Source organism: Narcine bancroftii, chromosome 1 (assembly GCF_036971445.1).
Source record: "Narcine bancroftii isolate sNarBan1 chromosome 1, sNarBan1.hap1, whole genome shotgun sequence".
Taxonomy (NCBI): Eukaryota; Metazoa; Chordata; class Chondrichthyes; order Torpediniformes; family Narcinidae; genus Narcine; species Narcine bancroftii.
The window spans coordinates 493,012,388-493,036,370 of NC_091469.1; the positions used below are offsets into that span (position 1 = coordinate 493,012,388).

The following is a 23,983-nucleotide window of genomic DNA, read 5'->3' on the forward strand; positions in this document are numbered from 1 at the left end:
AAGGAAAATCCTCAGGGTTTCTGCAGGTATATTAAGAGAAAAAGGACAGTCAGGGACAAAACTGTTCCCCTTGAAGATCAGAGAGGTCGGCTTTGTATGGAGCCAAAAGAGTTGTGGGAAGTAAGGAAAACAAGCAGTGAGGACTTTATCCTTTGGAGTGCAGGAGGATGAGAGGTGATCTCACAGAGGTGGACAAAATCATGCGAGGAATGGATCGGGTGGACGCAAAGAGTCTTTTGCCCAGGGTCAAGGAATCAGTAACCAGGGGACACAGGTTTAAATTGGGAGGGATGGCTGGTGAAAGACTGAACAGAGAGGTGGTGGGTGTGTGGAACGGGCTTTGAGGCAGGTCCTATTGCAATGTGTAAGATATAAACTGGGCAGATACCTGGATTGGGTGGAGAAATGGGGCCAAACGCAGGCAGGTGGGGCGAGACCTTGGTTGGCATGTGCAATGTGGGCCAAAGGGCCTGCTTCCACACTCTCTGACTGTGTGAGATTTTGCAGAAGCTGAATTTGTCCCCACAGACCGGCAGTTGGGGAAGGACACTATGGCACAACAGGCAAACCGTTGGTGATGCCAGGGATGGTGAAATGGGAAGGAAAGCCACTTCCTCATGAGGTACTGATGGAGAAGGACAATTTATATTTTGAGATGCTTTTGACTTGTATCTCAATGCTAAAGCTTTTGCTTTTAACACAAGATGGCTGACAAACCTTTAATGTGACATAAGATGGCTGAAAACTGACCTTGCAAATATGACCTTGCAAGAATGCTATGAGAATAGGCACCGATTATACAGACTCTGCAAGGACAGATACAATGAAAAACAAGACAAGTTAGCGAAACATCATTAGTTTTGTATTTTTCGGGGCAATCTCAGCCCGCAACATATTCTACTTTGTTTTTGAACAGTAAACACCAAAAAGCCAGAGTCCAGGGGTGGGAAACCATATTTTCATATAGAGAATGGTATAACATTAAGCGTGAGGGTCGTTCTGCCCTTTACTCATTTGAAATTGTATAAATAGAGAAGCAACCATCGGTATCTTTGAAGTGAGAGCTGAGGCTTCAGGGAGATGTCTGCTTTTTTTAAAAAAAAATTATTTTTCACACTATGAATCATATTGACCAAAATACACACAAACATTTCCCTCTTGAATATACCCAGTGTCATTTTCTCCCCTTTTTTCCCCTCCCCTCCCTCCTTCCCACCCCTCTCCCCGCCCACTAAACGTTCAACATATACAATACATTAAACCCATTAAACAATGTCATCACACAATTGTGTCATCTACTTTTACACACTGGGTTAGTTCATAGGGAAATGTCTGCTTGAGACATCTCCTGACTAGTCATCCTGGCTTCCCGTACACAAATTGAATATTTATAATAAAGCCTGAATGCTTTGAAGAGATATTTTTGCCGTGCGTTCTTTTGCAGTCTGATTTCATTTCAGAGATACGGAACGACTTCCACACCAAGCCTCTCTCCTTGACTTTCAGATAACTTCCGTCGAGTCCGTTCGCTCCCCGGATCAGCCCCTCTCCCCATGCCCCACGTGTCAGTCACTTGATTGGTGTCCCTTCCCTTGTGTTCCCCAGATCAGTCCATCTCCTCATGTTCCCCCTCCCCCAGGGCAGTCAAGACCATAGGAGTAGAAACATCGAGTCTGCCCCACCATTTAATCATGAGCTGACCCATTTCCCCACTCAGCCCCACTGCCCGGCCTTCTCCCCAGAACCTCTGATGCCCTGGCTAGTGAAGAACCTGCCAATCTCTGCCTTAAATACACCCAATGACCTGGCCTCCACAACTACCTGTGGCAACAAATTCCACAGTTTCACCACCCTCTGGCTGAAGGAATTCTGACACATCTCTGTTCTATGTGGACACCCTTAGATGCTGAAGTTGTGCCCTCTTGTCCCAGACTCTCCCACCGTGGGAAACGACCTTTCTACATTTACTCTGTCCTCACCATTCAACTTTTAAAATGTTTCATGGAGATCCCCCCTCATTCTCCTGAATTCCGGGTACAGTCCTAGATCTATCAAACGTTCCTTGTATGATAACCCTTTCATTCCCGGAATCATCCTTGTGAACCTCCTCTGAAGCCTCTCCAACAACAGCTCATCCTTTCTTAAATGAGGAGCCCAAAACTGCTCACAATCTCCATGAGGCCTCACCAGGGCCTTATAAACCCCCAACATCACATCCCTGCTCTGAGATTCTATTCCTGTGGAAGTGAACGCCAACATTGCATTTACCTTCTTTACCACCGACTCAACCTACAAGTTTCCCTTCAGGCTCCTGCACAAGGAATCCCAGGTCCCTTTGCATCTGGCGATTTTCAAATTTCTTGCCTATAGAAAATATTATTATTTGAAACTACAACATTACAAAACACAAAACACAGACAGATCTTCAACTAAAATCCATCATTACCAGGTGGCGACAGCTTGTGGAAGCAGTAATCACTCCCCCCTCTCTATTACACAGTACTTTACATCAAATTAAAACACGATTCTCACCATCAACCACACATGCGATCCCCTGGGGGGCCCCCGTTCCCGGAACTCGCCCACCGGCCCCCTCAGACACTGCATCCAACACCGCACTGACCCGGATGTAACCCCGAAAAGAGGGGCAGGCAGTCAGATCTCCCCACCCCCTCGACCAGCCATTGCCCTGATGCATGCATAGACAGTTTCACCAGGCCCAGTGAGAACCCCACAAGGAGATCCTCCAAACACTCGACTACCCACCCACCCCCCCACACTAGGCGGCCGTAGATCAGGAGCACGGGGCAGAACTTGAGGAACAGCCCCTCCTTCAGATGGGTGAAGAAGGGGCTGCGCCCTCTTGCACTCCACATACACATGCAACACCATCACTTCCCAGCCCCCAATATGTCCCATGTCCGTATGAACCTTGCCCATCCACGCCCCTCTGCAGTCTTTGCCTGCACCCCTCCCTCTGGAAGCCGGTTCCATGCCCCCCACCTTCTGTGTCAATCATGACCCTGAGGCCCCTCTCACCTTAAACCCTCACCCTCTGCACTGGGAAAGAAACCTGATCTGATCCCCTCAGGGGTTGATAAATGCCCATCGGACCGGAGACACGGATGGGGCTGGGCTCTTTCTATGCTTTTCAAAATATTGAAAACCAGTAAAGTTGTTCAGAAGAAAGAAAATTAAAAACCTCACCAAACAGAATCATAGAAATGATTTCCAAAGCACAGCCACAATAAAGAAAGGAGAGAATACATTTAAATTAAGCAAAACCCTTAAATCATACAGTTATATTTAAAATATATCAATCAAAGAAAAGGCCCTTTAATCAAAACCCCTTCCATTAACAAAAAAAGCCCTCGCATGTGGGTATCAGCCACTCGGAAACCAACATCAAGGTTAGAACAATCTTAAAACTTTAAATGATGAGAATTGTCTATTCCCAAAAGGTGCCACAGAAGAGGTTGGTTAATAAGGAGAAATCCCGTGGAATTACGGGGAAGATATTAGACTGGGTGGAGCATTGGCTGATGGGCAGGAAGCAAAGGGTGGGAATAAAGGGATCCCGTTGCCAGTGACTAGTGGTGTCTGCAGGGGTCGGTGTTGGGACCACTTCTTTTTACAATGTATATTGATTTAGATTATGGACTGAATGGTTTTGTGGCCAAGTTTGCAGACGACAAGACAGGTGGTGGAGTAGGGAAGAAACTGAATCGTTGCAGAGAGACTTGGACAGCTTAGGAGAGTGGGGAAATGAGACACAATGTTGAGAAAGGTAAGGTTGCACACTTTGGAAGAGGAAATAAACAGGCAGATTATTTTTTGGATGGGGAGGAAATTCAAAATTCAGAAGAGCAAAGGGACTTGGGGGTCCTCATGCATAAAGAAAATGAATTCAATGTTGCATTCATTTCAAGGGGAATAGTGTACAAGAGTAAAGTGGTGTTGATGAGGCTCAAAGGGGCACTGGTGGGGCCTCAGTTGGAGAACTGTGTGCAGTTTTTGGACCCTCATCTGAGAAGGGATGTAATGATGTGGAGAGAGTCCAGAGATTGACAGGATGGTTCCAGGATGACAGGGGCTATCGAATGAGGAACGTTTATCGGCTCTAGGTCTGTGTTCATTGGTGGGGGGGGGGGGGCGGGATGAGCTAGACGATAGTTCCCAAAATGGTTGCTGCTGTGGCAATGAGAGAATAGGGGGCAGTGAGGAAACGGGAGGCGGTGAAGGAACAGGGTGGTGAGGGAACAGGGTGGTGAGGAAACGGGAGGCGGTGAAGGAACAGGGTGGTGAGGGAACAGGGTGGTGAGGAAACGGGAGGCGGTGAAGGAACAGGGTGGTGAGGGAACAGGGTGGTGAGGAAACGGGAGGCGGTGAAGGAACAGGGTGGTGAGGGAACAGGGTGGTGAGGAAACGGGAGGCGGTGAAGGAACAGGGTGGTGAGGGAACAGGGTGGTGAGGGAACAGGGTGGTGAGGGAACAGGGCGGTGAGGGAACAGGGTGGTGAGGAAATGGGAGGCGGTGAAGGAACAGGGTGGTGAGGGAACAGGGTGGTGAGGGAACAGGAGGAGGTGAAGGAACAGGGTGGTGAGGGAATGGGGTGGTGAGGAAACGGGAGGCGGTGAAGGAACAGGGTGGTGAGGGAACGGGGTGGTGAGGAAACGGGAGGCGGTGAAGGAACAGGGTGGTGAGGGAACGGGGTGGTGAGGAAACGGGAGGCGGTGAAGGAACTGGGTGGTGAGGGCACAGGGTGGTGAGGAAACGGGAGGCGGTGAAGGAACAGGGTGGTGAGGGAACAGGGTGGTGAGGGAACAGGGTGGTGAGGGAACAGGGTGGTGAGGGAACAGGGTGGTGAGGAAACGGGAGGCGGTGAAGGAACAGGGTGGTGAGGGAACAGGGTGGTGAGGGAACAGGAGGCGGTGAAGGAACAGGGTGGTGAGGGAATGGGGTGGTGAGGGAACAGGGTGGTGAGGGAACAGGGTGGTGAGGAAACAGGGTGGTGAGGGAACGGGAGGCGGTGAAGGAACAGGGTGGTGAGGGAATGGGGTGGTGAGGGAACAGGGTTGTGAGGGAACAGGGTGGTGAGTAAACGGGAGGCGGTGAAGGAACAGGGTGGTGAGGGAACAGGGTGGTGAGCGAACAGGAGGTGGTGAAGGAACAGGGTGGTGAGGGAATGGGGTGGTGAGGGAACAGGGTGGTGAGGGAACGGGAGGTGGTGAAGGAACAGGGTGGTGAGGGAATGGGGTGGAGAGGGAACAGGGTGGTGAGGGAACAGGGTGGTGAGGAAACGGGAGGCAGTGAAGGAACAGGGTGGTGAGGGAAGGGGAGGCGGTGAATGAACAGGGTGGTGAGGGAACAGGGTGGTGAGGGAACAGGGTGGTGAGGGAACAGGGCGGTGAAGGAACAGGGTGGTGAGGGAATGGGGTGGTGAGGGAACAGGGTGGTGAGGGAACAGGGTGGTGAGGAAATGGGAGGCGGTGAAGGAACAGGGTTGTGAGGGAACAGGAGGCGGTGAAGGAACAGGGTGGTGAGGGAACAGGGTGGTGAGGAAACGGGAGGCGGTGAAGGAACAGGGTGATGAGGGAACAGGGTGGTGAGGGAACAGGAGGCAGTGAAGGAACAGGGTGGTGAGGGAATGGGGTGGTGAGGTAACAGGGTGGTGAGGGAACAGGGTGGTGAGGAAACGGGAGGTGGTGAAGGAACAGGGTGGTGAGGGAACAGGGTGGGGAGGGAACAGGAGGCGGTGAAGGAACAGGGTGGTGAGGGAATGGGGTGGTGAGGGAACACGGTGGTGAGGGAACAGGGTGGTGAGGGAACAGGGTGGTGAGGGAACGGGAGGCGGTGAAGGAACAGGGTGGTGAGGGAATGGGGTGGTGAGGGAACAGGGTGGTGAGGGAACAGGGTGGTGAGGAAACAGGGTGGTGAGGGAACGGGAGGCGGTGAAGGAACAGGGTGGCGAGGGAATGGGGTGGTGAGGGAACAGGGTGGTGAGGGAACAGGGTGGTGAGGGAACAGGGTGGTGAGGGAACAGGGTGGTGAGGAAACGGGAGGCGGTGAAGGAACAGGGTGGCGAGGGAACAGGAGGCGGTGAAGGAACAGGGTGGTGAGGGAATGGGGTGGTGAGGGAACAGGGTGGTGAGGGAACAGGGTGGTGAGGAAACAGGGTGGTGAGGGAACGGGAGGCGGTGAAGGAACAGGGTGGTGAGGGAATGGGGTGGTGAGGGAACAGGGTGGTGAGGGAACAGGGTGGTGAGGGAACAGGGTGGTGAGGAAACGGAAGGCAGTGAAGGAACAGGGTGGTGAGGGAACAGGAGGCGGTGAAGGAACAGGGTGGTGAGGGAATGGGGTGCTGAGGGAACAGGGTGGTGAGGGAACAGGGTGGTGAGGGAACAGGGTGGTGAGGGTAAGGGAGGTGGTGAAGGAACAGGGTGGTGAGGGAATGGGGTGGTGAGGGAACAGCGTGGTGAGGGAACAGGGTGGTGAGGAAACGGGAGGCGGTGAAGGAACAGGGTGGTGAGGGAAGGGGAGGCGGTGAAGGAACAGGGTGGTGAGGGAACAGGGAGGTGGGGGAATGGGAGGCGGTGAAGGAACAGGGTGGTGAGGGAACAGGGTGGTGAGGGAACAGGGTGGTGAGGGAACAGGGTGGTGAGGGAACAGGGTGGTGAGGGAACAGGGTGGTGAGGGAACAGGGTGGTGAGGAAACGGGAGGCGGTGAAGGAACAGGGTGGTGAGGAAACGGGAGGCGGTGAAGGAACAGGGTGGTGAGGGAACAGGGTGGTGAGGGAACAGGGCGGTGAGGGAACAGGGTGGTGAGGAAATGGGAGGCGGTGAAGGAACAGGGTGGTGAGGGAACAGGGTGGTGAGGGAACAGGAGGCGGTGAAGGAACAGGGTGGTGAGGGAATGGGGTGGTGAGGAAACGGGAGGCGGTGAAGGAACAGGGTGGTGAGGGAACGGGGTGGTGAGGAAACGGGAGGCGGTGAAGGAACAGGGTGGTGAGGGAACGGGGTGGTGAGGAAACGGGAGGCGGTGAAGGAACTGGGTGGTGAGGGCACAGGGTGGTGAGGAAACGGGAGGCGGTGAAGGAACAGGGTGGTGAGGGAACAGGGTGGTGAGGGAACAGGATGGTGAGGGAACAGGGTGGTGAGGGAACAGGGTGGTGAGGAAACGGGAGGCGGTGAAGGAACAGGGTGGTGAGGGAACAGGGTGGTGAGGGAACAGTAGGCGGTGAAGGAACAAGGTGGTGAGGGAATGGGGTGGTGAGGGAACAGGGTGGTGAGGGAACAGGGTGGTGAGGAAACAGGGTGGTGAGGGAACGGGAGGCGGTGAAGGAACAGGGTGGTGAGGGAATGGGGTGGTGAGGGAACAGGGTTGTGAGGGAACAGGGTGGTGAGGAAACGGGAGGCGGTGAAGGAACAGGGTGGTGAGGGAACAGGGTGGTGAGCGAACAGGAGGTGGTGAAGGAACAGGGTGGTGAGGGAATGGGGTGGTGAGGGAACAGGGTGGTGAGGGAACGGGAGGTGGTGAAGGAACAGGGTGGTGAGGGAATGGGGTGGAGAGGGAACAGGGTGGTGAGGGAACAGGGTGGTGAGGAAACGGGAGGCAGTGAAGGAACAGGGTGGTGAGGGAAGGGGAGGCGGTGAAGGAACAGGGTGGTGAGGGAACAGGGTGGTGAGGGAACGGGAGGCGGTGAAGGAACAGGGTGGTGAGGGAACAGGGTGGTGAGGGAACAGGGTGGTGAGGGAACAGGGTGGTGAGGGAACAGGGTGGTGAGGAAACGGGAGGCGGTGAAGGAACAGGGTTGTGAGGGAACAGGAGGCGGTGAAGGAACAGGGTGGTGAGGGAACAGGGTGGTGAGGAAACGGGAGGCGGTGAAGGAACAGGGTGATGAGGGAACAGGGTGGTGAGGGAACAGGAGGCAGTGAAGGAACAGGGTGGTGAGGGAATGGGGTGGTGAGGTAACAGGGTGGTGAGGGAACAGGGTGGTGAGGAAACGGGAGGTGGTGAAGGAACAGGGTGGTGAGGGAACAGGGTGGGGAGGGAACAGGAGGCGGTGAAGGAACAGGGTGGTGAGGGAATGGGTTGGTGAGGGAACAGGGTGGTGAGGGAACAGGGTGGTGAAGGAACAGGGTGGTGAGGGAACGGGAGGCGGTGAAGGAACAGGGTGGTGAGGGAATGGGGTGGTGAGGGAACAGGGTGGTGAGGGAACAGGGTGGTGAGGAAACAGGGTGGTGAGGGAACGGGAGGCAGTGAAGGAACAGGGTGGTGAGGGAATGGGGTGGTGAGGGAACAGGGTGGTGAGGGAACAGGGTGGTGAGGGAACAGGGTGGTGAGGGAACAGGGTGGTGAGGAAACGGGAGGCGGTGAAGGAACAGGGTGGCGAGGGAACAGGAGGCGGTGAAGGAACAGGGTGGTGAGGGAATGGGGTGGTGAGGGAACAGGGTGGTGAGGGAACAGGGTGGTGAGGAAACAGGGTGGTGAGGGAACAGGAGGCGGTGAAGGAACAGGGTGGTGAGGGAATGGGGTGGTGAGGGAACAGGGTGGTGAGGGAAAAGGGTGGTGAGGGAACAGGGTGGTGAGGGAACAGGAGGCGGTGAAGAAACAGGGTGGTGAGCGAATGGGGTGGTGAGGGAACAGGGTGGTGAGGGAACAGGGTGGTGAGGGAACGGGAGGCGGTGAAGGAACAGGGTGGTGAGGGAACGGGAGGCGGTGAAGGAACAGGGTGGTGAGGGAACAGGGTGGTGAGGGAACAGGGTGGTGAGGAAACGGGAGGCGGTGAAGGAACAGGGTGGTGAGGGAACAGGGTGGTGAGGGAACAGGGTGGTGAGGGAACAGGGTGGTGAGGAAACAGGGTGGTGAGGGAACGGGAGGCAGTGAAGGAACAGGGTGGTGAGGGAATGGGGTAGTGAGGGAACAGGGTGGTGAGGGAACAGGGTGGTGAGGGAACAGGGTGGTGAAGGAACAGGGTGGTGAGGGAACGGGAGGCGGTGAAGGAACAGGGTGGTGAGGGAATGGGGTGGTGAGGGAACAGGGTGGTGAGGGAACAGGGTGGTGAGGAAACAGGGTGGTGAGGGAACGGGAGGCAGTGAAGGAACAGGGTGGTGAGGGAATGGGGTGGTGAGGGAACAGGGTGGTGAGGGAACAGGGTGGTGAGGGAACAGGGTGGTGAGGGAACAGGGTGGTGAGGAAACGGGAGGCGGTGAAGGAACAGGGTGGCGAGGGAACAGGAGGCGGTGAAGGAACAGGGTGGTGAGGGAATGGGGTGGTGAGGGAACAGGGTGGTGAGGGAACAGGGTGGTGAGGAAACAGGGTGGTGAGGGAACGGGAGGCGGTGAAGGAACAGGGTGGTGAGGGAATGGGGTGGTGAGGGAACAGGGTGGTGAGGGAACAGGGTGGTGAGGAAACGGAAGGCAGTGAAGGAACAGGGTGGTGAGGGAACAGGAGGCGGTGAAGGAACAGGGTGGTGAGGGAATGGGGTGGTGAGGGAACAGGGTGGTGAGGGAACACGGTGGTGAGGGAACAGGGTGGTGAGGGAAAGGGAGGTGGTGAAGGAACAGGGTGGTGAGGGAATGGGGTGGTGAGGGAACAGGGTGGTGAGGGAACAGGGTGGTGAGGAAACGGGTGGCGGTGAAGGAACAGGGTGGTGAGGGAAGGGGAGGCGGTGAAGGAACAGGGTGGTGAGGGAACAGGGAGGTGAGGGAATGGGAGGCGGTGAAGGAACAGGGTGGTGAGGGAACAGGGTGGTGAGGGAACAGGGTGGTGAGGGAACAGGGTGGTGAGGGAACAGGGTGGTGAGGGAACAGGGTGGTGAGGAAACGGGAGGCGGTGAAGGAACAGGGTGGTGAGGGAACAGGGTGGTGAGGAAACAGGGTGGTGAGGAAACGGGAGGCGGTGAAGGAACAGTGTGGTGAGGGAACAGGGTGGTGAGGGAACGGGAGGCGGTGAAGGAACAGGGTGGTGAGGGAACAGGGTGGTGAGGGAACGGGAGGCGGTGAAGGAACAGGGTGGTGAGGGAATGGGGTGGTGAGGGAACAGGGTGGTGAGGGAACAGGGTGGTGAGGAAACTGGAGGCGGTGAAGGAACAGGGTGGTGAGGGAACGGGAGGCGGTGAAGGAACAGGGTGGTGAAGGAACAGGGTGGTGAGGGAACAGGGTGGTGAGGGAACAGGGTGGTGAGGGAACAGGGTGGTGAGGAAACGGGAGGCGGTGAAGGAACAGGGTGGTGAGGGAACAGGGTGGTGAGGGAACAGGAGGCGGTGAAGGAACAGGGTGGTGAGGGAATGGGGTGGTGAGGGAACAGGGTGGTGAGGGAACAGGGTGGTGAGGGAACAGGGTGGTGAGGGAACAGGAGGCGGTGAAGAAACAGGGTGGTGAGCGAATGGGGTGGTGAGGGAACAGGGTGGTGAGGGAACAGGGTGGTGAGGGAACGGGAGGCGGTGAAGGAACAGGGTGGTGAGGGAACGGGAGGCGGTGAAGGAACAGGGTGGTGAGGGAACAGGGTGGTGAGGGAACAGGGTGGTGAGGAAACGGGAGGCGGTGAAGGAACAGGGTGGTGAGGGAACAGGGTGGTGAGGGAACAGGGTGGTGAGGGAACAGGGTGGTGAGGAAACGGGAGGCGGTGAAGGAACAGTGTGGTGAGGGAACAGGGTGGTGAGGAAACGGGAGGCGGTGAAGGAACAGGGTGGTGAGGGAAGAGGGTGGTGACGGAACGGGAGGCGGTGAAGGAACAGGGTGGTGAGGTAACAGGGTGGTGAGGGAACGGGAGGCGGTGAAGGAACAGGGTGGTGAGGGAATGGGGTGGTGAGGGAACAGGGTGGTGAGGGAACAGGGTGGTGAGGGAACAGGGTGGTGAGGGTAAGGGAGGTGGTGAAGGAACAGGGTGGTGAGGGAATGGGGTGGTGAGGGAACAGCGTGGTGAGGGAACAGGGTGGTGAGGAAACGGGAGGCGGTGAAGGAACAGGGTGGTGAGGGAAGGGGAGGCGGTGAAGGAACAGGGTGGTGAGGGAACAGGGAGGTGGGGGAATGGGAGGCGGTGAAGGAACAGGGTGGTGAGGGAACAGGGTGGTGAGGGAACAGGGTGGTGAGGGAACAGGGTGGTGAGGGAACAGGGTGGTGAGGGAACAGGGTGGTGAGGGAACAGGGTGGTGAGGAAACGGGAGGCGGTGAAGGAACAGGGTGGTGAGGGAACAGGGTGGTGAGGGAACAGGGCGGTGAGGGAACAGGGTGGTGAGGAAATGGGAGGCGGTGAACGAAAAGGGTGGTGAGGGAACAGGGTGGTGAGGGAACAGGAGGCGGTGAAGGAACAGGGTGGTGAGGGAATGGGGTGGTGAGGAAACGGGAGGCGGTGAAGGAACAGGGTGGTGAGGGAACGGGGTGGTGAGGAAACGTGAGGCGGTGAAGGAACAGGGTGGTGAGGGAACGGGGTGGTGAGGAAACGGGAGGCGGTGAAGGAACTGGGTGGTGAGGGCACAGGGTGGTGAGGAAACGGGAGGCGGTGAAGGAACAGGGTGGTGAGGGAACAGGGTGGTGAGGGAACAGGATGGTGAGGGAACAGGGTGGTGAGGGAACAGGGTGGTGAGGAAACGGGAGGCGGTGAAGGAACAGGGTGGTGAGGGAACAGGGTGGTGAGGGAACATGAGGCGGTGAAGGAACAAGGTGGTGAGGGAATGGGGTGGTGAGGGAACAGGGTGGTGAGGGAACAGGGTGGTGAGGAAACAGGGTGGTGAGGGAACGGGAGGCGGTGAAGGAACAGGGTGGTGAGGGAATGGGGTGGTGAGGGAACAGGGTTGTGAGGGAACAGGGTGGTGAGGAAACGGGAGGCGGTGAAGGAACAGGGTGGTGAGGGAACAGGGTGGTGAGCGAACAGGAGGTGGTGAAGGAACAGGGTGGTGAGGGAATGGGGTGGTGAGGGAACAGGGTGGTGAGGGAACGGGAGGTGGTGAAGGAACAGGGTGGTGAGGGAATGGGGTGGAGAGGGAACAGGGTGGTGAGGGAACAGGGTGGTGAGGAAACGGGAGGCAGTGAAGGAACAGGGTGGTGAGGGAAGGGGAGGCGGTGAAGGAACAGGGTGGTGAGGGAACAGGGTGGTGAGGGAACGGGAGGCGGTGAAGGAACAGGGTGGTGAGGGAACAGGGTGGTGAGGGAACAGGGTGGTGAGGGAACAGGGTGGTGAGGGAACAGGGTGGTGAGGGAACAGGGCGGTGAAGGAACAGGGTGGTGAGGGAATGGGGTGGTGAGGGAACAGGGTGGTGAGGGAACAGGGTGGTGAGGAAACAGGAGGCGGTGAAGGAACAGGGTTGTGAGGGAACAGGGTGGTGAGGAAACGGGAGGCGGTGAAGGAACAGGGTGATGAGGGAACAGGGTGGTGAGGGAACAGGAGGCAGTGAAGGAACAGGGTGGTGAGGGAATGGGGTGGTGAGGTAACAGGGTGGTGAGGGAACAGGGTGGTGAGGAAACGGGAGGTGGTGAAGGAACAGGGTGGTGAGGGAACAGGGTGGGGAGGGAACAGGAGGCGGTGAAGGAACAGGGTGGTGAGGGAATGGGGTGGTGAGGGAACAGGGTGGTGAGGGAACAGGGTGGTGAAGGAACAGGGTGGTGAGGGAACGGGAGGCGGTGAAGGAACAGGGTGGTGAGGGAATGGGGTGGTGAGGGAACAGGGTGGTGAGGGAACAGGGTGGTGAGGAAACAGGGTGGTGAGGGAACGGGAGGCAGTGAAGGAACAGGGTGGTGAGGGAATGGGGTGGTGAGGGAACAGGGTGGTGAGGGAACAGGGTGGTGAGGGAACAGGGTGGTGAGGGAACAGGGTGGTGAGGAAACGGGAGGCGGTGAAGGAACAGGGTGGCGAGGGAACAGGAGGCGGTGAAGGAACAGGGTGGTGAGGGAATGGGGTGGTGAGGGAACAGGGTGGTGAGGGAACAGGGTGGTGAGGAAACAGGGTGGTGAGGGAACGGGAGGCGGTGAAGGAACAGGGTGGTGAGGGAATGGGGTGGTGAGGGAACAGGGTGGTGAGGGAACAGGGTGGTGAGGAAACGGAAGGCAGTGAAGGAACAGGGTGGTGAGGGAACAGGAGGCGGTGAAGGAACAGGGTGGTGAGGGAATGGGGTGGTGAGGGAACAGGGTGGTGAGGGAACACGGTGGTGAGGGAACAGGGTGGTGAGGGAAAGGGAGGTGGTGAAGGAACAGGGTGGTGAGGGAATGGAGTGGTGAGGGAACAGGGTGGTGAGGGAACAGGGTGGTGAGGAAACGGGAGGCGGTGAAGGAACAGGGTGGTGAGGGAAGGGGAGGCGGTGAAGGAACAGGGTGGTGAGGGAACAGGGAGGTGAGGGAATGGGAGGCGGTGAAGGAACAGGGTGGTGAGGGAACAGGGTGGTGAGGGAACAGGGTGGTGAGGGAACAGGGTGGTGAGGGAACAGGGTGGTGAGGAAACGGGAGGCGGTGAAGGAACAGGGTGGTGAGGGAACAGGGTGGTGAGGAAACAGGGTGGTGAGGAAACGGGAGGCGGTGAAGGAACAGTGTGGTGAGGGAACAGGGTGGTGAGGGAACAGGGTGGTGAGGGTACAGGGTGGTGAGGAAACAGGGTGGTGAGGAAACAGGGTGGTGAGGAAACGGGAGGCGGTGAAGGAACAGGGTGGTGAGGGAAGAGGGTGGTGACGGAACGGGAGGCGGTGAAGGAACAGGGTGGTGAGGTAACAGGGTGGTGAGGGAACGGGAGGCGGTGAAGGAACAGGGTGGTGAGGGAATGGGGTGGTGAGGGAACAGGGTGGTGAGGGAACAGGGTGGTGAGGAAACAGGGTGGTGAGGGAACAGGAGGCGGTGAAGGAACAGGGTGGTGAGGGAACAGGGTGGTGAGGGAATGGGAGGCGGTGAAGGAACAGGGTGGTGAGGGAACAGGGTGGTGAGGAAACGGGGTGGTGAGGAAACGGGGTGGTGAGGAAACGGGAGGCGGTGAAGGAACAGGGTGGTGAGGGAACGGGAGGCGGTGAAGGAACAGGGTGGTGAGGGAACAGGGGGTGTGAGGGAATGGGGAGGGGTGAGGGAGTAGGGGTGAGTGAACGGGGGATGGTGAGGGAATGGGGTGGTGAGGGAACGGGGAGGGGTGAGGGAATAGGGGTGAGGGAATGGGGATGGTGATGGAATGGGGTGGTGAGGGAATGGGGATGGGTGAGGGAATAGGGGTGGAAGGAACGGGGATGGTGAGGGAATGGGGTGGTGAGGGAATGGGGAGGGGTGAGGGAATAGGGGTGAGGAAATGGGAGGCGGTGAAGGAACAGGGTGGTGAGGGAACAGGGTGGTGTGGGAACAGGATGGTGAGGGAATGGGGAGGGGTGAGGGAGTAGGGGTGAGGGAACGGGGGATGGTGAGGTAACGGGGTGGTGAGGGAACGGGTGGATGAGGGAATGGGGTGAGGGAATGGGGGATGGTGAGGGAATGGGGTGGTGAGGGAACGGGGAGGGGTGAGGGAATAGGGGTGAGGGAATGGGGATGGTGATGGAATGGGGTAGTGAGGGATTGGGGAGGGGTGAGGGAGTAGGGGTGAGGGAATGGGGGATGGTGAGGGAATGGGGTGGTGTGGGAACGGGGAGGAGTGAGGGAATAGGGGTGAGGGAACGGGGATGGTGATGGAATGGGGTGGTGAGGGAATGGGGAGGGGTGAGGGAATAGGGGTGAGGGAACGGGGATGGTGAGGGAACAAGGTGGTGAGGGAACAGGGAGGGGTGAGGGAATAGGGGTGAGGGAACAGGGAGGGGTGAGGGAATAGGGGTGAGGGAACGGAGGTGAGGGAACAAGGATGGTGAGGGAACGGGATGGTGAGGGAATGGTAAGGGGTGAGGGAATAGGGGTGAGGGAACGGGGAATGAGGGAATGGGGGTGAGGCAACAGGGGGTGACTGAACTGGGGCGGTGAGGGAATGGGGGTGAGGGAACGGGGGTGAGTGAATGGGGGTGAGAGAACTGGGGGGGTGAGTGAATGGGGGGTGAGGGAACTGGGGGGGTGAAGGAATGGGGGCAGTGAGAGAAGGGGCAGTGAGGGAACGGAAGGGGGGTAAAGGAACAGGGAGTTGGACAGGGAATGATTTGGCCGTGAGGGGGATGGGGGCACTGAGGTGTAAGTGGGGGTGGGGATTAGTGACGGTTAGTTGGTGAGGGCCAGTGCAGTGATTTTCGTGGCCGTCATGAACAAAATAAATGGTGACAAAGTGTTCTCGCAACAGCTGGTCTGGGTAGCTGCCATGACACTCCCACCCATCTCAGCCCGTCACTAACCATCCCCCCGTCACTAACCCCCCCAGCCTGTCACTAACTCCCCCCTCAGCACTGTTACTAACCCCACCCCCCTGCACTGTCACTAAATCCTCACCCTGCACTGTTATATGGGGGTGCTTGGGATGTGGCCTGGGGGGCCAAAGAATAAAGTTTGGGAACCACTGAGCTGGACCGATTCCCCGCATGGGGGATCAGGTGTTGCTGAGAAGATTCACAAGGACGTCAAACACCTTCCACTCAACGTCAGCAAAACGAAGGAGATGATTGTGGATTTCAGGAGGGAGTCAGGAGAGCATGATCCAGTTCCCATCGAGGGACTCATTCCCTGGAGCCTCCACGTTGATGCAATCACAAAGAAGGCTCGCCAGTGGCTGGACTCTGTGAGGTTTCACTGAAGACTCTGCAAAACTTCCACAGGTGGATCGTGGAGAGTATTCTAACCGGCTACATCACTGTCTGGTACAGAGGCACCAACTCTCAGGACAAGAATAAACACCAGGGGGTTGTTACCTCGGCCTGCAACATCACGGGCACCAGATTTCACTCCATCGTGGACACCTGCATGAGGTGGGGTCTTAAAGAAAAATAGCCTTTATCCTCAAAGACCCCCATCAACCAGGCTACCTTTGGGGAAAGGTACAGAAGCCTGAAGACGAGCACCCAGCGGCTCAAGGACAGCTTCCCCCACCACCCCCCTCCCTGCCATCAGATTCCTGAATGATCAGTGAACCAGACAATGCCTCACTTTGACTTTTCATCCATTATTTTTATTTATTGTTATAAGGTGGTTTATATAAATGTTTGCCCTGTGAGGCTAGCACAAAACAAATTTTGTGACTTGTTGATGACAGGAAATTCTGATTCGATTGTTGGGACTGGTGTTATTTTTTTTATTTTAAATTTTTTATTTTTCACACCATAAACCACATTGACCATGATACATACATTTTCCTTTTCAAATATATACAGTGCAATTTTCTCCACCCCCCCTCCCATCCAACCCTCCCTACCTCCCCCCCCCCATCCACTTAACGTACAAAATCTAAGATACATTAAACCAGTCAAACAATGTTGTCATTCAACAAAAATAAACAAGAAATTCCACTGAGTCAATTCTTTTCATTTCCTTTTCCTTTCGTTAATTTAGGTAGTGAATGTCCCCGGTAGGTTTTCTCTATTGTATTTAATGTAAGGCTCCCATATTTGTTCAAATATTTCAATATTATTTCTTAAACTATATGTTATTTTTTAAAGAAAAAATTGATATAGCATTTGTGCAAGAAACACATTTAACTGAATTGGAGCACAAGAAATTAAAGAGAGATTGGGTAGGACACGTAACAGCAGCGTCGTATAATTCAAAAGCAAGAGGAGTAGCTATATTAATTAGTAAAAATGTGCCATTTAAAATAGAAGAGGAAATAATAGATCCAGCAGGGAGATATGTAATGATAAAATGTCAGATATATTCGGAGTTTTGGAATCTACTCAATGTATATTCACCTAATGAAGAAGACAAAAGTTTATGCAAGATATATTTTTGAAGATAGCAGATACGCAAGGGAACATATTAATAGGAGGGGATTTCAACCTTAATTTGGATTCAAACATGGATAAAACTGGGAAAAAAAATTAACAGAAAGAACAAAGTAACCAAATTTATAATTAAATCGATGGAAGAAATGCAACTTTTGGATATATGGAGGAAACAAAACCCAAAGGAAAAGGAATATTCATATTACTCGGCTAGACATAAAACATACTCAAGAATAGACCTATTTCTGTTATCAGCTCGCATGCAAGACAGAGTTCGAAAAACAGAATATAAAGCTAGAATACCATCGGACCATTCACCCTTAATATTGATACCTCCAAGAACATATAGATGGAGATTAAATTCCATGCTACTTAAAGGGCAGGATTTTAGAGAATTTATTGAAAAACAAATAAAAATGTATTTTGAAATAAATACGGAATCAGTGGAAGATAAGTTTATACTATGGGATGCAATGAAAGCGTTCATTAGAGGGCAAATAATAAGTTATGTAACCAAGATGAAGAAGGACTATAATCAGGAAACAGAGCAGTTGGAAAGGGAAATAGTAAATATAGAAAAAGAATTAGCAATGAAGGAAGATACAACTAAAAGAAGAGAATTGGCGGATAAAAAAATAAAATATGAAACACTACAAATATATAAGGTGGAGAAGAATATAATGAAGACAAAACAGAAATATTATGAACTAGGGGAAAAAACACACAACATTCTAGCGTGGCAGCTTAAGACAGAACAAACTAAGAGAATGGTATTGGCATCAAGGAAAAAAGACAAACAAATCACATATAATCCAAAGGAGATCAAGGAAAACTTTAGAGAATTCTATGAACAATTATACCAAACTGAAAACGAAGGAAAAGAAGGGAAAATAGATGAATTTTGAACTAAAATTGAACTACCAAAATTACAAATAGAGGAACAAAATAAATTAACAGAACCATTTGGAACAGTAGATTAATAGTAATTAAAAAATTACCAAATAATAAAACACCAGGAGAGGATGGATTCCCAATAGAATTCTATAAAACATTGAAAGATTTATTAATTCCGCCCCTCCTGGAAGTAATCAACCAGATTGATAAAACACAAAACTTACCAGATTCATGTAAAACAGCAATAATTACAGTAATACTAAAGCAAGGGAAAGATCCACTCGCACCAGCGTCATATAGACCAATATCTTTACTAAACATAGATTATAAGATAATAGCTAAACTATTAGCAAACAGATTAGCAGAACAGGTACCGAAAATGGTAAATTTAGACCAAACTGGATTTATCAAAAAAAGACGCACAACAGACAATATTTGTAAATTTATTAACTTAATTCATGCAGTAGAAGGGAGTAAAGCGCCAACAGTAGCAGTTGCTTTAGACGCAGAGAAGGCCTTTGACAGAGTAGAATGGAATTATTTATTCAAAGTATTGCAAAAATTCAATTTACCAGAGAAGTATATTAATTGGATTAAAGCATTACATAAGGGACCATTGGCGAAAGTGACAGTAAATGGATATGTATCAAAGCAATTTAACTTAAGCAGGTCAACACGGCAGGGATGCCCACTATCACCTTTATTGTTCGCGTTAACTATAGAACCACTAGCAGAATTGATAAGAACAGAAAATAATATTAAAGGGATAAAAATAAAAGATAAGGAATATAAAATCAGTTTATTTGCGGATGATGTTATAGTATACTTAACAGAACCAGAACTATCAATAAAAGAATTATATAAGAAATTGAAGGAATATGGAGAAGTGTCGGGTTACAAGATCAACGTAAACAAAAGTGAAGTAATGCCTATGAATAATGCGAATTACTCAAAATTTAAGAAGGAATCACCATTTAGATGGCAAATGCAAGCAATAAGATACCTAGGTGTACAAATAAATAAAAATCTATCCACTAATGAAAAAATTACAGGACGATTTAGAGCATTGGAAAGATTTACCACTAACACTAATGGGAAGATAAACTGTATTAAAATGAACATTTTTCCAAGGATATTATACCTATTTCAGGCATTGCCAATACACCTGACAGAGAAATTCTTCAAGGAGTTAAAGAAAATAATAAGGAAATTTTTATGGAAAGGGGGGAAACCGAGGATAGCACTAGATAAATTAACAGAATGGTATAAACAAGGAGGCTTACAACTGCCAAACTTTAAAAATTATTATAGAGCCGCACAATTAAGATACCTATCAGATTTTTATCAAACAAGGGAAAAGCCAGATTGGACTAGATTAGAATTAAATAAAATAGGGGAAAAGATACCTGAACACATATTATATAAATGGGATGAAAAATTGGTACAACATAGAAGTTCTCCAGTATTACATCAACTACTCAATATTTGGAAAAAGATTCATGTAGAAAGAAATAAAACAAATTATCAATTACCAAAACTAATATTGACGCAAAACAAGTTACTCCCTTTTACAATAGATAACCTTTCCTTTAGAGAATGGGAGAAAAAAGGGATCAAAAGAATAGAAAATTGTTTTTCAAGAAATAGATTATTATCCTTTGAACAAATGAAAGATAAATACAATATAACTCAAGATACAGTGCTGGCATATTACCAATTGAAGGACAAATTAGGAAGCAGTCTGAGGTTCCCAGAGGGAAGTAACTTTGAATATGTGATTACAGATACAATGATAATCAAAAGATTTATAACAAATATGTATATTAAACTGCAAGAAAAGGAGAATGAGGAAACAAATGGTAAAACTAAAAAAAACGGGAACAAGATTTAAATATAAAGATAAAGAAGGAAACATGGGAGAAGTTATGTTCTGGAACGATGAGAAATACAATAAATATGAGGTTACGTACGATACAATATAACTGGATACACAGGCTATACATTACACCTCAAAAGTTAAATAAATGGGACCCAACAGTATCTGATAGATGTTTTCGATGTAAAAAAGAAATGGGAACAACAATTCATGCAATCTGGACACGTGAGAAAGTAGAAAAATTTTGGGAAAATCTAAACCAAATATTAAATAAAATTACAGAAAACAATATACCAAAGAATCCAGAGATCTTCCTCCTAAGTAACATAAAAAACAAAGAATTTGGAATTGATTTGGATGGTGCACAAAAAAGATTTGTTAAGATAGCTCTAGCCGTAGCAAAAAAATGTATTATGTCAACCTGGAAATCGGAAGATAATTTGAAAATACAACAATGGTATATAGAAATGAATAAATGTATTCCATTAGAAAAAATAACATATAGTTTAAGAAATAATATTGCAATATTTGAACAAATATGGGAGCCTTACATGAAACACAATAGCGAAAACCTACCGGGGACATTCACTACCTAAATTAACGAAAGGAGAAGGAAATGAAAAGAATTGACTCAGTGGAATTTCTTGTTTATTTTTATTGAATGACAACATTGTTTGACTGGTTTAATGTATCTTAGATTTTGTACTTTAAATGGACGGGAGGGGGTGGTAGGGAGGGTGAGATGGTAGGAGGGAGGGGGGGAGAAAATGGCACTGTATATATTTGAAAAGGAAAAAGTATGTATCATGGTTAATGTGGTTTATGGTGTGAAGAATAAAAAAATTTAAAAAAAACTATATGTTATTTTTTTCTAATGGAATACATTTATTCATTTCTATATACCATTGTTGTATTTTCAAATTATCTTCCGATTTCCAGGTTGACATAATACATTTTTTTGCTACGGCTAGAGCTATCTTAACAAATCTTTTTTGTGCATCCTCCAAATCAATTCCAAATTCTTTGTTTTTTATGTTACTTAGGAGGAAGATCTCTGGATTCTTTGGTATATTGTTTTCTGTAATTTTATTTAATATTTGGTTTAGATTTTCCCAAAATTTTTCTACTTTCTCACGTGTCCAGATTGCATGAATTGTTGTTCCCATTTCTTTTTTACATCGAAAACATCTATCAGATACTGTTGGGTCCCATTTATTTAACTTTTGAGGTGTAATGTATAGCCTGTGTATCCAGTTATATTGTATCATACGTAACCTCGTATTTATTGTATTTCTCATCGTTCCAGAACATAACTTCTCCCATGTTTCATTCTTTATCTTTATATTTAAATCTTGTTCACATTTTTGTTTAGTTTTACCATTTGTTTCCTCATTCTCCTTTTCTTGCAGTTTAATATACATATTTGTTATAAATCTTTTGATTATCATTGTATCTGTAATCACATATTCAAGGTTACTTCCCTCTGGGAACCTCAGACTGCTTCCTAATTTGTCCTTCAAGTAGGATCTCAATTGGTAATGTATCTTGAGTTATATTGTATTTATCTTTCATTTGTTCAAAGGATAATAATCTATTTCCTGAAAAACAATTTTGTATTCTTTTGATCCCTTTTTTATCCCATTCTCTAAAGGAAAGGTTATCTATTGTAAAAGGGAGTAACTGATTTTGCGTGAATATTAGTTTTGGTAATTGATAATTTGTTTTATTCCTTTCTACATGAATTTTTTCCAAATATTGAGTAGATGATGTAATACTGGAGAACTTCTACGTTGTACCAATTTTTCATCCCATTTATATAATATGTGTTCAGGTATCTTTCCCCCCATTTTATCTAATTCTAATCTAGTCCAATCTGGCTTTTCCACTGTTTGATAAAAATCTGATCGGTATCTTAATTGTGCGGCTCTATAATAATTTTTAAAGTTTGGCAGTTGTAAGCCTCCTTGTTGATACCATTCTGTTAATTTATCTAGTGCTATCCTCGGTTTCCCCCCTTTCCATAAAAATTTCCTTATTATTTTCTTTAACTCCTTGAAGAATTTCTCTGACAGGTGTATTGGCAATGCCTGAAATAGGTATAATATCCTTGGGAAAATTTTCATTTTAATACAGTTTATCCTTCCTATTAGTGTTAATGGTAAATCTTTCCAAAGCTCTAAATCGTCCTGTAATTTTTTTCATTAGTGGATAATAATTGAGTTTATATAGATGGCCGAGATTTTTATTTATTTGTATACCTAGGTATCTTATTGCTTACATTTGCCATCTGAATGGTGATTCCTTCTTAAATTTTGAGAAATCCGCATTATTCATTGGCATTGCTTCACTTTTATTTATGTTAATCTTGTAACCCGACACTTCTCCAAATTCCTTCAATTTCTTATATAATTCTTTTATTGATAGTTCTGGTTCTAAGTATACTACAACATCATCCGCAAATAAACTGATTTTATATTCCTTGTCTTTTATTTTTATCCCTTTTATATTATTTTCTGTTCTTATCGATTCTGCTAGTGGTTCTATAGCTAACGCGAACAATAAGGGTGATAGTGGGCATCCCTGCCGTGTTGACCTGTTTAAGTTAAATTGCTTTGATATATATCCATTTACTGTCACTTTCGCCAATGGTCCCTAATATAATGCTTTAATCCCATTAATATACTCTTCTGGTAAACTGAATTTTTGCAATACTTTGAATAAATAATTCCATTCTACTCTGTCAAAGGCCTTCTCTGCGTCTAAAGCAACTGCTACAGTTGGCACTTTACTCCCTTCTACTGCATGAATTAAGTTAATAAATTTACAAATATTGTCTGTTGTGCGTCTTTTTTTAATAAATCCAGTTTGGTCTAGATTTACCATTTTCGGTACATACTCTGCTAATCTGTTTGCTAATAGTTTAGCTATTATCTTATAATCTGTGTTATATAAAGATATTGGTCTACATGACGCTGGTGCGAGTGGATCTTTCCCTTGCTTTAGTATTACTGTAATTATTGCTGTTTTACATGAATCTGGTAAGCTTTGTGTTTTATCAATCTGGTTGATTACTTCCAGGAGGGGAGGAATTAATAAATCTTTCAATGTTTTATAGAATTCTATTGGGAATCCATCCTCTCCTGGTGTTTTATTATTTGGTAATTTTTTTTATTATCTCTTGTATTTCTACTATTTCAAATGGTTCTGTTAATTTATTTTGTTCCTCTATTTGTAATTTTGGTAGTTCAATTTTAGTTAAAAATTCATCTATTTTCCCTTCTTTCCCTTCGTTTTCAGTTTGGTATAATTGTTCATAGAATTCTCTGAAGTTTTCATTAATCTCCGTTGGATTATATGTGATTTGTTTGTCTTTTTTCCTTGATGCCAATACCATTTTCTTAGCTTGTTCTGTCTTAAGCTGCCATGCTAGAATTTTGTGCGTTTTTTCCCCGAGTTCATAATATTTCTGTTTGTCTTCATTATGTTCTTCTCCACCTTATATATTTGTAGTGTTTCATATTTTATTTTTTTATCTGCCAATTCTCTTCTTTTAGTTGTATCTTCCTTCATTGCTAATTCTTTTTCTATATTTACTATTTCCCTTTCCAACTGCTCTGTTTCCTGATTATAGTCCTTTTTCATCTTGGTTACATAACTTATTATTTGCCCTCTGATGAACGCTTTCATTGCGTCCCATAGTATAAACTTATCTTCCACTGATTCCGTATTTATTTCAAAATACATTTTAATTTGCCTTTCAATTAATTCTCTAAAATCCTGCCTTTTAAGTAGCATGGGGTTTAATCTCCATCTATACATTCTTGGAGGGATGTCCTCTAACTCTATTGTCAATATCAAGGGTGAATGGTTCGATAATATTCTAGCTTTATATTCTGTTTTTCTAACTCTGTCTTGCATACGAGCTGATAACAGAAATAGGTCTATTCTTGAGTATGTTTTATGTCTAGCCGAGTAATATGAATATTCCTTTTCCTTTGGGTGTTGTTTCCTCCATATTTCCAAAAGTTGCATTTCTTCCATCGATTTAATTATAAATTTGGTTACTTTGTTCTTTCTGTTAATTTTTTTCCCAGTTTTGTCCATATTTGAATCCAAATTCAGGTTGAAATCCCCTCCTATTAATATGTTCCCTTGCGTATCTGCTATCTTCAAAAAAATATCTTGCATAAACTTTTGATCTTCTTCGTTAGGTGAATATACATTGAGTAGATTCCAAAACTTCGAATATATCTGACATTTTATCATTACATATCTCCCTGCTGGATCTATTATTTCCTCTTCTATTTTAATTGCCACATTTTTACAGGAGTAGTATAGCTACTCCTCTTGCTTTTGAATTATACGACGCTGCTGTTACGTGTCCTACCCAATCTCTCTTTAATTT

At 48.7% G+C, this 23,983-nt stretch overlaps 1 protein-coding gene across 1 annotated transcript in view; it reads left to right on the forward strand.

Annotated features, from left to right (window-relative positions):
• LOC138752006 (fucolectin-like) overlaps positions 1-23,983 on the forward strand; it is a 59,631-nt gene that overhangs the window by 10,437 nt on the left and 25,211 nt on the right. The window contains exon 2 of the mRNA XM_069915151.1: positions 529-622. Coding sequence (XP_069771252.1) covers positions 529-622 — 94 coding nt within the window. The remainder of the gene's footprint in view (positions 1-528; positions 623-23,983) is intronic.